Source organism: Hyla sarda, chromosome 9 (genome assembly GCF_029499605.1).
Source record: "Hyla sarda isolate aHylSar1 chromosome 9, aHylSar1.hap1, whole genome shotgun sequence".
Taxonomy (NCBI): Eukaryota; Metazoa; Chordata; class Amphibia; order Anura; family Hylidae; genus Hyla; species Hyla sarda.
In genome coordinates this window covers 99,162,850-99,177,327 of record NC_079197.1, presented here as the reverse complement: position 1 = coordinate 99,177,327, position 14,478 = coordinate 99,162,850, and the positions used below count along the sequence as shown (strand labels likewise).

The window sequence follows — 14,478 nt, the reverse complement described above, 5'->3', positions numbered from 1 at the left end:
AAAAAGTGGCGCTACAAAGTATTAACTTAAGGGGGCTGAATAATTTTGCACGCCCAAGCCTCAGTTTTTTGTTTCTTAAAAAAATTTGAAATATCCAATAAATTTCGTTCCACTTCATGATTGTCTCCCACTTGTTGTTGATTCTTCACAAAAAATTACAGTTTTATATCTTTGTTTGAAGCCTGAAATGTGGCAAAAGCTCGAAAAGTTCAAGGGGGCCAAATACTTTCACTATGCACTGTATGTGCACTGGCCTGCGAGATCTTATGGGTTCCATTATAATGCTGTCTGTTAAATATAGGTTAGGTTTGCTAAATATCTACTCTGCAGTATAGAAGGCAACAGGTGCAATTTGTATGACTCTTCTAATGTGAATGGCCCTGGACAGGTGTCTTGTACAGTTTTACTTTATTGACCACTTTGTCCTTCTCTTTCACTTTTATCTTTCTGGAAAGTTTGGAAGTACCATTGGGATTTCTAACACTGTATGATTATTTTTCCTCTGATAATAACTACACCAGTTCCCATAACTACTGTCTGCTCCTTTTGGTGACATGTTCTTCATACACGCCCCCTGTAATCCCTTTGTTATCACCTCACCTTGGCTGCTCTCTGTGTTTGCTAATAGATTACTATAGAGCCACAATTGGAAAAACTGCATGGGCTCCTGAGTTGGACATTTTTTTTTATTTTTTTTTTAAAGCTTTACATGACACGACTGACCATTGCATGCCGACACACCTCTCCGCTTCTACTAACTACTCTAAATTTTCATTTGGAGCAGAGGAGCTGCTCCATGTTTTGTTGACAATGTTAAGACGCATGTCCCCGGAGTTTTAGTTTTTGGAAAATGAGCTTTAGAATATTATTGTAGGATAGGATATTAGCCAAAATTCTGACTATTATGGATCAGCCAGCCTGTACAGACCTGTATAATTGTTAATATGGCACTCACTCTATACAGTTGTTCAATAAATAGCAATACAATGGGAAATGGCTATATTGGTGTATATGGGAACATAAAACTGTGATTGCCAAGATTCAGTAGCCCTTCTATTTCAACACAGTAAAAAAAATAAAAGCTATGTTACCCCAATGTCTACTGATGTATAAATAGTACCACCATGCAAGCTTACCATCTGGAAAATAATCTGTGATTTACCTACACTATAGAATATTTACAATGCCATTAAGAATATAATGGATCTATTACAATCTATACATTCTGGAAGATTACGCTAACTAGCTATTTTCCCAATGTATTCACAGAATCGTCCTTATGACATTATGGCTCCAAACTGTTGTCCTTTTTGTCATCTGTCCAGGAAGTATACATTGGTATACCCTGTTTGAATGGAATTAAAAATCATAGTTGACAATGCTCTCCTTGCAGAAAAAAGTATTTATTGGGCTATAAAATGGAAATTGATGAGCAGAGTCTTACACTGATGAGCAGAGTCTTATAGTGGGTCTACCAGATTTCTTCTTTCCTATATTTTTTTTTAAACTAGTGTACTATTCTGACCTTCAACAAGCCATAAAACTGACTGAAAAGAGTAAAAGTGTGAACAGAGCCCAAAATGTGTTTCAGGTCACTATGATGCCAGAGACATGTGCCATCCATATTTTGCTATTAGTCAATGCTTCCAGATTAAAGCAGCTTTTTCATATACAACTTGAGATCTGCATCCAATAACCAATGATATGCAGGCAAACGTTTATCATGAGCTAAAAAAATCACACTATAAAATTTAACCAACAGTATAAGAAACATCTGAACATTTAGGTTAACTACCGTAAGTTAAAATTCAACGGTTATGGTGACATAAGATAAGAAATTAATAGTTTATTGGCATGTAGGGATCTAGAGTTCCCTAAGCCTGATCTAGAACCATAAGAAAGATTACCTTAGAGCTGAAGAAGACTAAACCTGTTTTCCAAAATCTGTCCTCCTGCAACCTGCACCACACCCTGGCCACTTCATAGTGTACACCTTCCTTTTCACATGGGATATTTCTTCCCCTCCCCCTCCCTATCATTGGGTCATTTCCTCTCCCACCCTCTAAGTTCTCCCCCATCCTATTTTAACTTTTCTTTTTCTTTCTTTATTTACGTTCATTGCAGCCAGATCTCTGTGGTTCACAGATGGGCTCAGGGAAACTCGCAGAGGTGCGTCACAGGCCCAAAAAATAAGCTTGCATCAAAAAATGCTTCTTTGATATGTCCTAGCGTTTGCAGCTGCAAGTTTATGCGTGTGCTGTAGATATGTTGCTTGGATCATCCTTTTGTCATTCAATACCAAACTCCAGGGGCCCATGTCACTCATTCCAAATCTGTTTTATTCAATGTTATTATTCTGCACAGATTGTATGTCTAGATTGGGGTGGCACCAAAGAATATAAGAATCTACCCAGTATGCAAAAATCTCTAAAACCACAGGATGATAAAAGTGCATTCAACAGTATATTCGATGGTAACTCAAGTGTGAAATAGTCAACACTAAGTATCTTAAGCATCCACAGTTATGTATCATTATTATTAAAATGGCTGCTGTTTTTTTTGAGGGGATTTAAGAGTTAACGAAAATCACTTTGCACATTTTTTTTAACTATGCTTTTTTTGTTTCAAGTAATGTTTTTGTGGTTTTACAAAAGCCTATTAGTACTCTTTCTATCCAGTGTGAGTCAATACATTTACCAGTGGTAGTGTTAAATGCTTTCTGTCCAGAGGCTGATGTTTGATGTCTTCCCAGAAGTAGAACTCACTAAGGCTGTGAAGTTGCTTTCAGTTGTGCATTGCATATCTAGTCTAGAACTGCCTACTGATGTTATCTGTAGTATTCTACTGCAATTCTTCTAGTTTTAAAAATTAATTCATAGGTCTTAAAAACAAAGCAAAATTTATGTAATTAAAAGTAAAGTAAATGAAAAGCTCTGTACCGAGTGAAAAGAACCCAAAGAAAAGGTCTACCATTGATAAGAAACATGCTTAATACCGTCTTTGTCCAGAATATCCAAATGTTCTGAGATTGTTTAAAGTCTATAGGCAGATTTTAAAGGTTATGGACACCTTTTTTTTATTCTTGCACTTTTGTACTTATGACTTTGCCTTTTTTCTACTTCTACAGCATATGCACTGTACTGTATGAGCTCTATTTTCTTTTGATACTTGTACACAGCCTATAAAATTCTCTCCAGCAGAGACTGCCTTGTATCTGCTTTCCTCTCTCTGTACAGCCTATGTGAGCTGTCCTCCAAGGATTCTCTACCTCTTTTTTTCTGATATGGTATGTAACCCCCTCCCAGCTGTTACATCTAACCATAAGAGAGCAGAAAGTCTGTCTTATTGTTATAGAGAGACTAGAGAAGTCTATGAAATTTACATAAAATAAAATACATATAAATCACAAACAACTACAAGTAGGAACAGATCACACTGAGAGCAAGAGTATATAACAAAATATGTACATAAATGTAACTTATTATCACGTTGGCATGCACAGTGCTATTTGTCTGGCATCTCTAACCTAGTTTGGAATTATGTTATATATTCTTGCTCTTAGTGTGCTGCTCCTACTTGTAGTTCCTGTTTTTATACATGATTTATATGAACTTTATGTAATTCAATAAAGATTTAAGTATTTTTATTAGGTTTGGTGTGCTTCCTATTGCAGTTTATGGTGTATGATTGGAACTTCATACAGTGGGTTAATAGGCCCTGTTATGGAGTTTGTAGTTTTTCTCTAAGTAGCAGCTAAATTGTAGAAAATTTCTAATTAAGACTATGTAGAAAGTTGCTTCATTTTGCATTAATATAAAACAAATTGACAAGAAATTCAGTACAAATTTGTACATAGCTGGTTATAGCACTTGAGAAAAGGTCTGCGTGACAAGAATAAGTGTCAAACTAGTTTGGAGCATGTCAAAATAAGTGACCAAATCATTAGATTGTCTATTAGTGATCCATGGGATTTGGGTATGGTATGAAAGTGATAGTCAATATTTTTTTTTTAATTTTTTTTTTTTAAATAAGGTTTTAATTCAGTCCTTTTGATTATCTGAATATTACTGTAGTAGGTTACACAGTATTCCACCTCCCACATTTATTTTGCACTCTTATTCTTCCATCTGCTATATGCCATGATGTTATGTAATTTCCCTGGAGTAACATTCACTCTTTCACACCCAGTACAGTACTTTGGTGTGGGTACAGCTGTGGATTGTCAGAGGTTAGCAGTTGTTCTTCATTTTTGTTTTGTACCGAACACAACTGAGGAATATTTACATTTTATCTTGTGGCTGAATTCATACTTCATTCTGCAGATCCTTTAAATGGTACTCCAGTGGAAAATATATTTTTTTTTTTTAGGTCTTTACAAGTCAGCTGGTGCCAGAAAGTTAAACAGATTTGTAAATTACTTCTATTAAAAAATCTTTACCCTTCCTGTACTTTTTAGCAGCTGTATGCTACCGAGAAAATTCTGTTCTTTTTTGTCTTGTCCACAGTGCTCTTTGCTGACACCTGATGGCCATATCAGGAGCTGTCCAGAGTAGCATAGGTTTGCTATGGGGATTTTCTCCTGCTCTGGACAGTTCCTGATATGGACATCAGGTGTCAGCAGAGAGCACTGGACAAGACAAAAAAAAGAAATTGAAAAAGAACAGAATTTCCTCTGTAGCATACAGCTGCTTAAAAGTACTAGAAGGATAAAGATTTTTTAATAGAAGTAATTTACAAATCTGTTTAACTTTCTGGCACCAGTTCATAAAAAAAAAAAAAAAATCCACCGGAGTACCCCTTTAAGAACTCAGCAAATTTTCTTTTTACGTTTTCGTTTTTTCCTTCTCGCCTTCTGAAAATCATAATTCTTTTTTTATATTTTCATCCACAGCTGAGTATTAGGGCTTGTTTTTTGTGTGACCAGTTGTCCGTTGTAATGACATCACTCCTTTTACCATAAAATATATGGCGCAACCAAAAATATACTATTTGTGTGGGAAAATTTGAAAGAAAACAGCAATTTTACCAATTTTGGAAGGTTTCATTTTCACACTGTACAATTTACTGTAAAAATGACAAGTTTTCTTCTGTGAGTCAATACGATTAAAATAATACCCATGATTACATACTTCTGTATTATTGGACCACTTTAAAAAAAAATTGCTAACTTTTTAACCAAATTAGTACGTTTAAAATCCCTCTGTTTTGCTGATCTAGAACTTTTTCATTTTTCCATATAAGCGGCGGTATGAGGGCTAATTTTTTTGCGCCGTGATCTGTACTTTTTATTGATACAACATTTGCATATTCAAAAGTTTTAATACATTTTTTATCAAGTTTTTGGGGAATAAAATGTTAAAAAAAAAATAAGCAGCAATTTTGGATTTTTTTTTCTTAGGTTCATGACATTCACGCACACAACTATACCAAATATGGATGTACATTTTTTTTTTTTTACTCTTTTTGGGGGTAAAATTGGAAAAAGGGACAATTTACATTTTTATTGGGAGAGGGGATTTTTCACATTATTTTTACTTTTTTTTAACTTTTATTTTCACACTTTAATAGGGATCATAAGGCATAGCACTGATGAGTGTTAACGGTCATATTCTGCTCTGGTTTGCTCAATCTCAGACCAGAGCAGAAGTCTCATGGAGACGGACAGAGGTAGGGGAGGGGACCTCAGTCCGCCATAATGGAGGATCGGATACCCGCGGCAGTGCTGCGGGCAATCCAACCATTAATTTTAGTGACCGCACTGCCACAGATGCCGTGATCTGTATTGATCACGGCATCTGAGGGGTTAATGGCACACATCAGCACAATCACTGATGTGTGCAGTTACCGGTGGGTCCCTGGCTGCTGATAGCAGCTGGGACCTGCCGTGCATGACCAGAGCATCGGTCCGATGCTCGCGGTCATGTAAAGGACGTAAATGTACATCCTGGTGCCTTAAGTACCACTGCACCAGGATGTACATTTACGTCCTGCGTTAAGAGGTTAAATAGAAGAGAACAAAGAAGAGAGTCCTCATTGTGTTAGAATATAGCAGTAAGAAATATAAGTATTGTCAGGGCTGCGTCACCACAGTGACCTTAATCAGCTATAATAAAATAAGATGGTGTAAATCGTTGCGTCCCAACCAAGGTCTTGCAGGGTTCCATGTTCCTTAGAGCCTTGACAGCAGCAAGAGCTGTTACTTTTCACAAGTCAATTTAAAATAACACACCACTTATTTCTACTGTGTTGCAGTAGCAGCAAAAATGTGTGAGGAAAAACAGAGCTAATTTCTTTCAAAAACCACTCCCCCATCTGTCTCCAGGTTTGGTGTGGTTCTGCAGCTCAGTTCCACTGAATTGAATGGAGCCAAGTTGTAATACCACACCCAACCTGGGGACAGACGTGGAGCTGTTTTTTGAAAGAAATAAGCTCTGCTTTTCTACTCCTTGGTAACCCCTTTAAGTAGGGATAGGAGTTTGGAGTTTTCCAATGATAAAGATTTAAATATATAAATACATTTTCATAAGCAGTCTTTTGAGTCTAGCATAGCAAACACAAATCTATAGACACATATGTAGCAAAACTGAGTAGACACTTGATAGAGAACATGAAGTTAACATTTCATCTGTTGCTGGCCCAATGGTTAGACAGAAAACTGAGTGCATATGGTTGGAAAACATAGGTGCATTCATAGGTGATAATAAAGAATTATTTTAGTTTTATTTTCGAACATTACTATATGACAGCCATTTTGCTTGAGCTTTTTAACAGCATTTAGAGATATGCTTTACAGCAGCGCCCATGGATGTAGGCACAATGGACTTAAGCAGATCCTATTCACTTGAATGGGAGAGGCTTTTGAGACATGCTCTACCGGTAGGACCATTGCAGAGGTTTTTCAAAAGGCAACAGGCAAGAGAAGGCCGAGCACTATAAGGCCATCCCCTATAATAGCATCATCCCATCTTCTCTGAATACTGATATCCCTTCTCTGTACTACTGTCTTTGATAAGAAAGACCCTGCTGGAAAGTGATCTGTACAAAACGGGAAGTCTCAGCTTATTACGGTATGTGCCAGGTGCTCTCTGCTGACTCTTGTCAGGAACTGTCCAGACTAGTATAGGTTTGCTATGGGGATTTGCTCCTAATCTGGACAGTTTCTGACATGGACAGAGGTGTCAGCAGAGAGCACCGTGGTCAGACTGAAAAGAACTACACAACTTTCTCTAGAGCATACAGCAGCTGAAGGCTGAACATTTTAAATAGGTCATTTACAAATCTGTATAACTTTCTGGCACCAGTTGATTTAGTTTTTTTCCACTGGAGTACCCCTTTTAGGGCCTGATACTTGTACTTGAACTGTAAGTGACTTGTTGGTTATTGGCTAACATTGGATGTTATCTAAGTTAGTTACTAAGACATATTACTATATGGGCTGTGGTGTGTACATAATTGTGTGTTGTTTGTCTTTAGTTTAGGATTTTTAAGGTATTTATAAATGTTTTGGTCTACAACTCAGTAGTAATTGTTATGGTCGGTAGACTGTGAGAGATCACTTTTTCCTGTGATCTGGTTGTGACAATGTACTGAGTTGGGTACTGTAGTTAGTACTGTAGCACTGTAGTTAGTACTGTAGCATATGTTTTGTCCATTATTACTAGAGGTACACTTTCAGGGACTTTGATAAGGCAGTTCTGTCAGTTTTCTATCCCTCTTGACCTTCATTTTCTAATGGACAAGGTGGTAGGTACTGTAGACCATCAAAGTCTAAAGCATAAGTGTTATTTTTGTTTTTTAAAGCATACATGTCCCAAAATGTTTTCTGATGTGCATTAGCTTTGAGCACACTGGATAAGCTTATGCTGGAACAATATATCTGTACTGAAGACTGATAATTGATCGTACACGGTCCAGGGGATCTATAGTACATGTGAAAGGCACTTTTATCATTCCTTTATTATTACAGTACTTTTCATTTCTGTAGGGATGTATAAGGCAACTAGTTGACCACAGAAAGTTATTACACTAGTTGCCCCCTTATCTAGACACAATCTTTAACCCTTTACCATACCTACTAATAGCAAGGCGGTATATACTTCCATAGTACCATACTGAAAATATTAGAGGGTGCATATGCACATTTCTACACCACTATATATAGTCATTAGAGATGAGCGAACTTACAGTAAATTCGATTCGTCACGAACTTCTCTGCTCGGCAGTTGATGACTTTTCCTGCATAAATGAGTTCAGCTTACAGGTGCTCCCGTGGGCTGGAAAAGGTGGATACAGTCCTAGGAGACTCTTTCCTAGGAATGCATCCACCTTTTCCAGCCCACCGGAGCACCTGAAGGCTGAACTAATTTACGCAGGAAAAGTCATCAACTGCCGAGCTGAGAAGTTCGTGACGAATCGAATTTACTGTAAGTTCGCTCATCTCTAATAGTCATATGTGTTTTGCATATTACTACCATACTAAGAACTAACTAACCATATTTCATGAAAGGGGAGATTCATCAAAACTAGTCCAGCAGAAAAGTTGCTGAGTTGCCCATAGCAACCAATCAGATTGCTTCTTTCATTTTTAAAAAGACCTCTGAAGAATGAAAGAAGCAATCTGATTGGTTGCTATGGGCAACTTAGCAACATTTCCTCTGTACAGGTTTTGTTAAATCTCCCCCATAATTTCCAGTTATGGTTTATTCATCTTTCTCTCACAACCATACTGTTTATTTTCTTTTATCCATCCGGGATCCTGGTTTTAGCTCTTTGGTTTTGCTATGAATGAGACCTTGGTTTTGCTAGCAGTGCATACATTGTCTTTAAAAACAAAGTCTCAACCCAACCTTCTCCCAGTGTTTCTTTTTAAACCCTAAGTGGATGATGATGGGCAACTCTAAATTATGTTCTCTGTTCTTTGTCACACAGGGAATCCCAGAGCAATGGGCTCGATTACTGCAGACCTCAAACATCACCAAACTGGAGCAGAAGAAGAACCCTCAGGCTGTGCTAGATGTCCTCAAATTCTATGATTCCAAAGAGACTGTGAACAACCAGAAATACATGAGCTTTACGTCTGGAGGTATAATAACACCCATTCATTAGTTTTTTGTTTTTTTTCCTGTATGTTGTTACTGATTAAAATTAAGGACCTAATATGGTTGTTTAAAAAAAAATGTTGAATATTTAATAAAGAAAGCGACCCCTGAAAATCCCACCACTGGGGGGTCCCCATACCCCCTGGGACACTAAACAGTCCCGCAGCAGCATTAGGCTTGTCCATGACTCATGGACAAGGCTGCATGAGTAGACTCACCAATGGCAAATGTGCCATAAAAATAGAACTGATAATAGAATCAAAGCAAAAAACCTACTGATCAAGGAGGAGAGTTATCATTACGTGTCTATTGTAAACACAGGTCATCCCCTTCACACTGTTTGTCTAATTTACACTCCTGCTCAAAATTTACAAAAGTTGTGCACTCCTTTGATAAATTTTGTGCACATATAGAAACAACTCCCCCCCCCCCCCCCCCCACGCTTTACCGTGCACTCCTTCTCTACCGCACACTTCAGAGAGCTGAGGCATTTTCCCGCTGTACACTGCTCACATAGGTAGAATTGCCGGAGCAGCAGTGTGCGCGGAACAAAACTCTGTACTTTATAAAGATTTACTATTGTGCACAGAGGGGGAGATTCTCAAAGAATTTTTTGCCCAAAAAAAAAAATTTGGGCGCAAAAAGTATCGACCACATTTTCAAAGAGCTTTGTGCCGCGGTTTACACTGTTAACGTCAGTTAACGGGCCGGCGTGTCCACGTATATTGTCTGAGTTACATGATATTTTCGAACGGGTGAGAGTCCAGTTTACATAAATTTCACACCAGCTGTTTGATCACAGAAATGGTTGTAGTTTTATTGTTTTCTTCTCATTTTAGATACGTGAATGCAGAGGACTATGTCGGATTGCGATGATGAACAGCGTTTTTTTATGTCAATAAAAAGGTTGCTGTGGGGGCTTTTTTTTTTTTTTTTTTTAATAAAACATTTTTTTCTATGAGTTGTGTTTTTTATAATTGAATTTTCAGTCTTAGTAGTGGAAGCCATCTTGTAGACAGAATACATCACTAAGCTGGGGCTTAGCCCCAAAATCAGTTAGCGCTAACCCCTAATTATTGCTCCTCGGTACCCACCGCCACAGGGGTGCCGGGAAGAGCTGATACCTACAGGCCCGGAGAATAAAAAATGTCGCTCCTGGGCCTAGGCAGTAACAGGCTGGCGTTATTTAGGCTGGGGAGGGCCAGTAACAATGGTCCTCGCCCACCCTGGTAACGTCAGACTGTTGCTGCTTGGTTGGTATCTGGCTGATAATGAAAAATTACACACTATTTATTTATTTATTTATTTATTTATTTACAATAAAAAAAATAAAAATACGCATAGGGTTCCTCCTATTTTCAGTATCAGCCAGATACCAACCAAGCAGCAACAGCCTGATGTTACCAGGGTAGGCGAGGACCATTGTTACTGGCCCTCCCCAGCCTAAATAACGCCAGCCTGTTACCGCCTAGGCCCAGGAGCGCCATTTTTGACGCTCCGGGCCTCTTCGTACCGTCTCTTTCAGGCACCCCTGTGGCGGCGGGTACCTGGGCAATAATTGGAGGTTAGCGTTAGCTGATTTTGGGGGCGAACACTAAGCCCCGGCTTAGTAATGGATTCAGTCTATAAGACTGCTTCCACTACTAAGCCTGAAAATTCTATTACAAAAAACACAACACATTGAACAAAAAAAGTATAAAAAAAAAAAAACACTTCCCCACAGTCCTCGTTAACCATTTTACTGAAATAAAAAAATGATGGTCATCGTCGCAGTTCACCAAGTCTGACGCAGTCCTCTGCATTCAGGTATCTGAAATGATAAGAAAATGGTTAGTACATTTTTTGCGCACATAATGTAGTGTGTTCATAAACAGGGAGCCTCCAATTGTTGCTAAACTACAACACCCATCATGGGGGCTCAAGTTAAGCAACAGCTGGAGTCTCCCTGTTTGGGAGCACACTGCCAGAAAGGCTCTGTTCCCATTATTCAAAAAGCATAATGAGAACAGTCAGGCCTGGACTGTGTAGCTCAATCTGTCCCTCTGCCCTTGGACTACTACTCACATCATGGGACAGATTCTGTCCCATTATGGGAGAAGTTGTAGTACTGCAGCGCTGAGGGGTGGGACTTGCACATCCCCAGGCTGCAGGACTTTTAGGACTACTACTCCCATCATGGACAGACTCCGTCCATGATGGGAGTTATAGTCCAGGGGCTGAGTTGTAGATCGCAGCAGGTCATTGTAAAGAGACCCGCTGCAATCCGCATTTATTAAGTTAACAAGCCGGCGGCACATGCGGCTACACTGCGCTGCCCGCCGGCTCCTGTATACAGTACTCATGATTCACCAATCCCCAATTAGAGCTCCCGTCTCCTGGGCAGGGATTATGAAATGTGACAGCTGTATACAGGAGCCGGCGGGGAGCGCAGTGTAACCGCATGTCCTGCCGACTTTTACAGTTAATAAATGCGGATCGCAGCCGGTCTCTGGAGAATGACCTGGTGCGATCTGCGCCTCAGCCCCTGGACTATAACTTATATCATGGGCAGAGTCTGTCCTAGTAGTCCTAACTGTTCCAAAATAGTCCCACAGCCAGGGGGGATGTGCAAGTGCCGTCTCTCAGTGCTGCGGTACTGCAACAACTCCCATGATTGGAGTAGTTGTAGTTTAGCAGTGTTGAGGGACACCGGCTGTCTCGGTAGAACACTTTCCTACGTGTCCTTTTTGATGGTGTATTTTTGCATTAAAAAAAAGTATTTGCTCAAAAAAAATTTGTCAAAAAAAAAAAACGCACATGATAAATTAGTATCTACTGTAGAATGCATTCCACAATACACAAAAAAATAGAGTACTTGCTTTTTGCTCTATCAAAAAAGACGCACAAAAAAGATGCAATGAAAGTCGCTGCGCAAATTTTTGTGCAAAAAAAATACACAAGAAAAAGGGGTAAACTCAATGATAAATCTCCCCCCAAATGTATAAAGCATCCAATTAGGGACAATACACCTCACGGCTATCATGCCACATATGTCAGTTGTCTTGATAGCTTGTGTTTTGCAGTTAGAATGTCATATGGTATTCTGTTTTCTTACCATATGGCATCTGTCAGAGCTATACGTCAGGAGATTACCTTAACATGCACCTCTGCCAGACATTTCACAACGCAGTGTGAAAACAGCCTAACACCATTGAATTCACCATTGATTATGATTATTATTATGAGGAACAGCTTCTAGGGAATAAAATAGATCAAGTAGTGACAGCTCTGTCATATCCATGTATCTTGTTTTAACAGAGACCAGAACATAATAACATCATGTCATAATGCAATTCCCCTGTATTTACCTCAGTTACACTCATACCAGATAATTCCCAGCACTAAAGCCACCACAATGACCTTAATACTGGCTGTATGCAATGTATAGTATAAGATAATGTGTGGCACAGCCATCTCCTGTACACTTAGTTTGACAGTTATTTAGAATTTTATTGAAATGCAATGCTGTTTAACCTTATTTACCTACCTATGAAGCTGTACTTTTACATTGTCACAAAGCTTAGCGAAGATTTGAGATTTTTATGCCTGATACACATTGATTTTTACTTCTGAATTTGTGTGATATTTTTTATATTGCAGATAAAAGCGCACATGGATATATAGCTGCTCACTCTTTGGTAAGTGAAGGACTGCCAAAACAAGGGTCAACATTAAAACTTAACTTTTAATATATATGTGATTTACAGTTCACAAGTAAAAACCTAATGAGACTTGCAAAACAGACTCACATGGCAGAATGGGGTTATGCTGCACTGTACACGGCGGAATTTCTGTGGTAGATGTTTCTGGCACAGGAATTGCGATTCTGGCTTTCACAAAAAGAATAGACTTTTCTATTCTTTCTGTGAAATCTGCTTGGAAATGCATTGCCGTCTATAGAGACGGTAAATATCCAATCGGTCCTAGCGCCGGCAATGTCTGCAGAATGTCTGGCTGGAAATTTTCTGGGCGGACATTCCCACGTGTGAACTTAGCCTTGAACTGCAAAAGTGAAAACACACCCTATTTTTACACCATGATCAGGAACATCTGACATATTTTGTGCAGAATGAAAAGTTTCAATGAATTCAGCTGTATGCCATACATGTGCTTTATTTTCAGTAAATGCTTTGTATTTTCTTTCTGTGTAGGGCTCCTACCAACTTCTTGGGCCAAAATATTAAAAATGCAACTTTCAGATAGATAAGAGGGATAATAGGCACTTTATCAGATTTAGGATTTGCTCTGACGATAGTCAAGTTTTTAGAATAGGGGCCTGTTACTTGTTCTTACCAGACAGCCGTTCTCTACTTGTGTACAAACTGCTGGCTGTTCTGGAGAGAGTAAAATGCACAGAACATATTGCTTTCAGGAGAATGATGCTGTGTGGAAACCCTGATTTTTATTTACATATAGGGCCAAAGTATAGAAAATGAAGTATGAGACCTGCCCCATTCTTTTTAACCTGTCTGATGGTGTTTTACCCATGGGCATTTAAGAGTTTATACATTTCCATCGTATAATGAGTGTATACCTATTATATTTACCTATTATGTTCTGTTTAACTTGTACCTTTTCCCACCTGATGTGATATCTGGCGTGGAGAGACACTTTTTTGCTGCTTTTGCTACGATTCTTTGAGTATTGTGCAGCAACTTATTCTCTCTCATTATTAGGTCCCATTCATTATATTTTTAGGGCATCTCATGTTTGCTTATGCAACTGTACCATCCTGTGAGAAAGAGAAATCTACATACTACTGTATGGTGATCTAAACGTTCCCATACACAGAGTGGCAATCAAAGTAATTCAACCCCCATTGTAAATCAGGTATATTTTCAATATTTACAGACTTTTAGTGGCTGCAAAAAAAAACAAAAAAACTAATAAACAATAAAAGAAAAATATAAAAATATTACAACCCAACTAATATAACAAATGGTTTATTCAACACAAAATTCTACTTTTAAAGGACGCTGCAGTCTTAGAACTATTCAACCCCTTCATTACATATGTCACTTTGGTTGAGCATCATTTTGCTGTTAGGACCCGCTGCAAATGTGGAGTATTTCCAGACCTCAGCGGAAACCACTGACTGTTTGTTACCTTTGTAAATAAATCTGGGGGCTGGATAATTTTGATTGCACCTGTTTCTGTTGCATTTTCATCTGCTTAAAAAAATGAAATTGGAGACATCCAGAAGAACAGTGTGTCCCCATAGAAGTATATGGGTGCCGCATTACCTAAGACATTGGTAGTTAGACCTCTGATTGTCTGTGAATATCCTACTCCCTGCAAGCTAAGTATAGATATACACTGCTCAAAAAAAAGTAAAGGGAAC

General features: G+C 38.6%; 1 protein-coding gene across 13 annotated transcripts in view; it reads left to right on the top strand.

Annotated features, from left to right (window-relative positions):
* The window catches only part of PAK3 (p21 (RAC1) activated kinase 3), a 188,285-nt gene that overhangs the window by 148,008 nt on the left and 25,799 nt on the right, over window positions 1–14,478 (top strand). For 7 of the 13 annotated variants that reach the window (XM_056540322.1, XM_056540324.1, XM_056540326.1 and 4 more), the window contains 4 exons: window positions 456–485; window positions 2,125–2,169; window positions 8,929–9,082; window positions 12,738–12,775. In XM_056540322.1, coding sequence (XP_056396297.1) covers window positions 456–485; window positions 2,125–2,169; window positions 8,929–9,082; window positions 12,738–12,775 — 267 coding nt within the window. The remainder of the gene's footprint in view (window positions 1–455; window positions 486–2,124; window positions 2,170–8,928; window positions 9,083–12,737; window positions 12,776–14,478) is intronic. The other 6 variants (XM_056540328.1, XM_056540329.1, XM_056540330.1 and 3 more) reach the window with 3 other exon arrangements.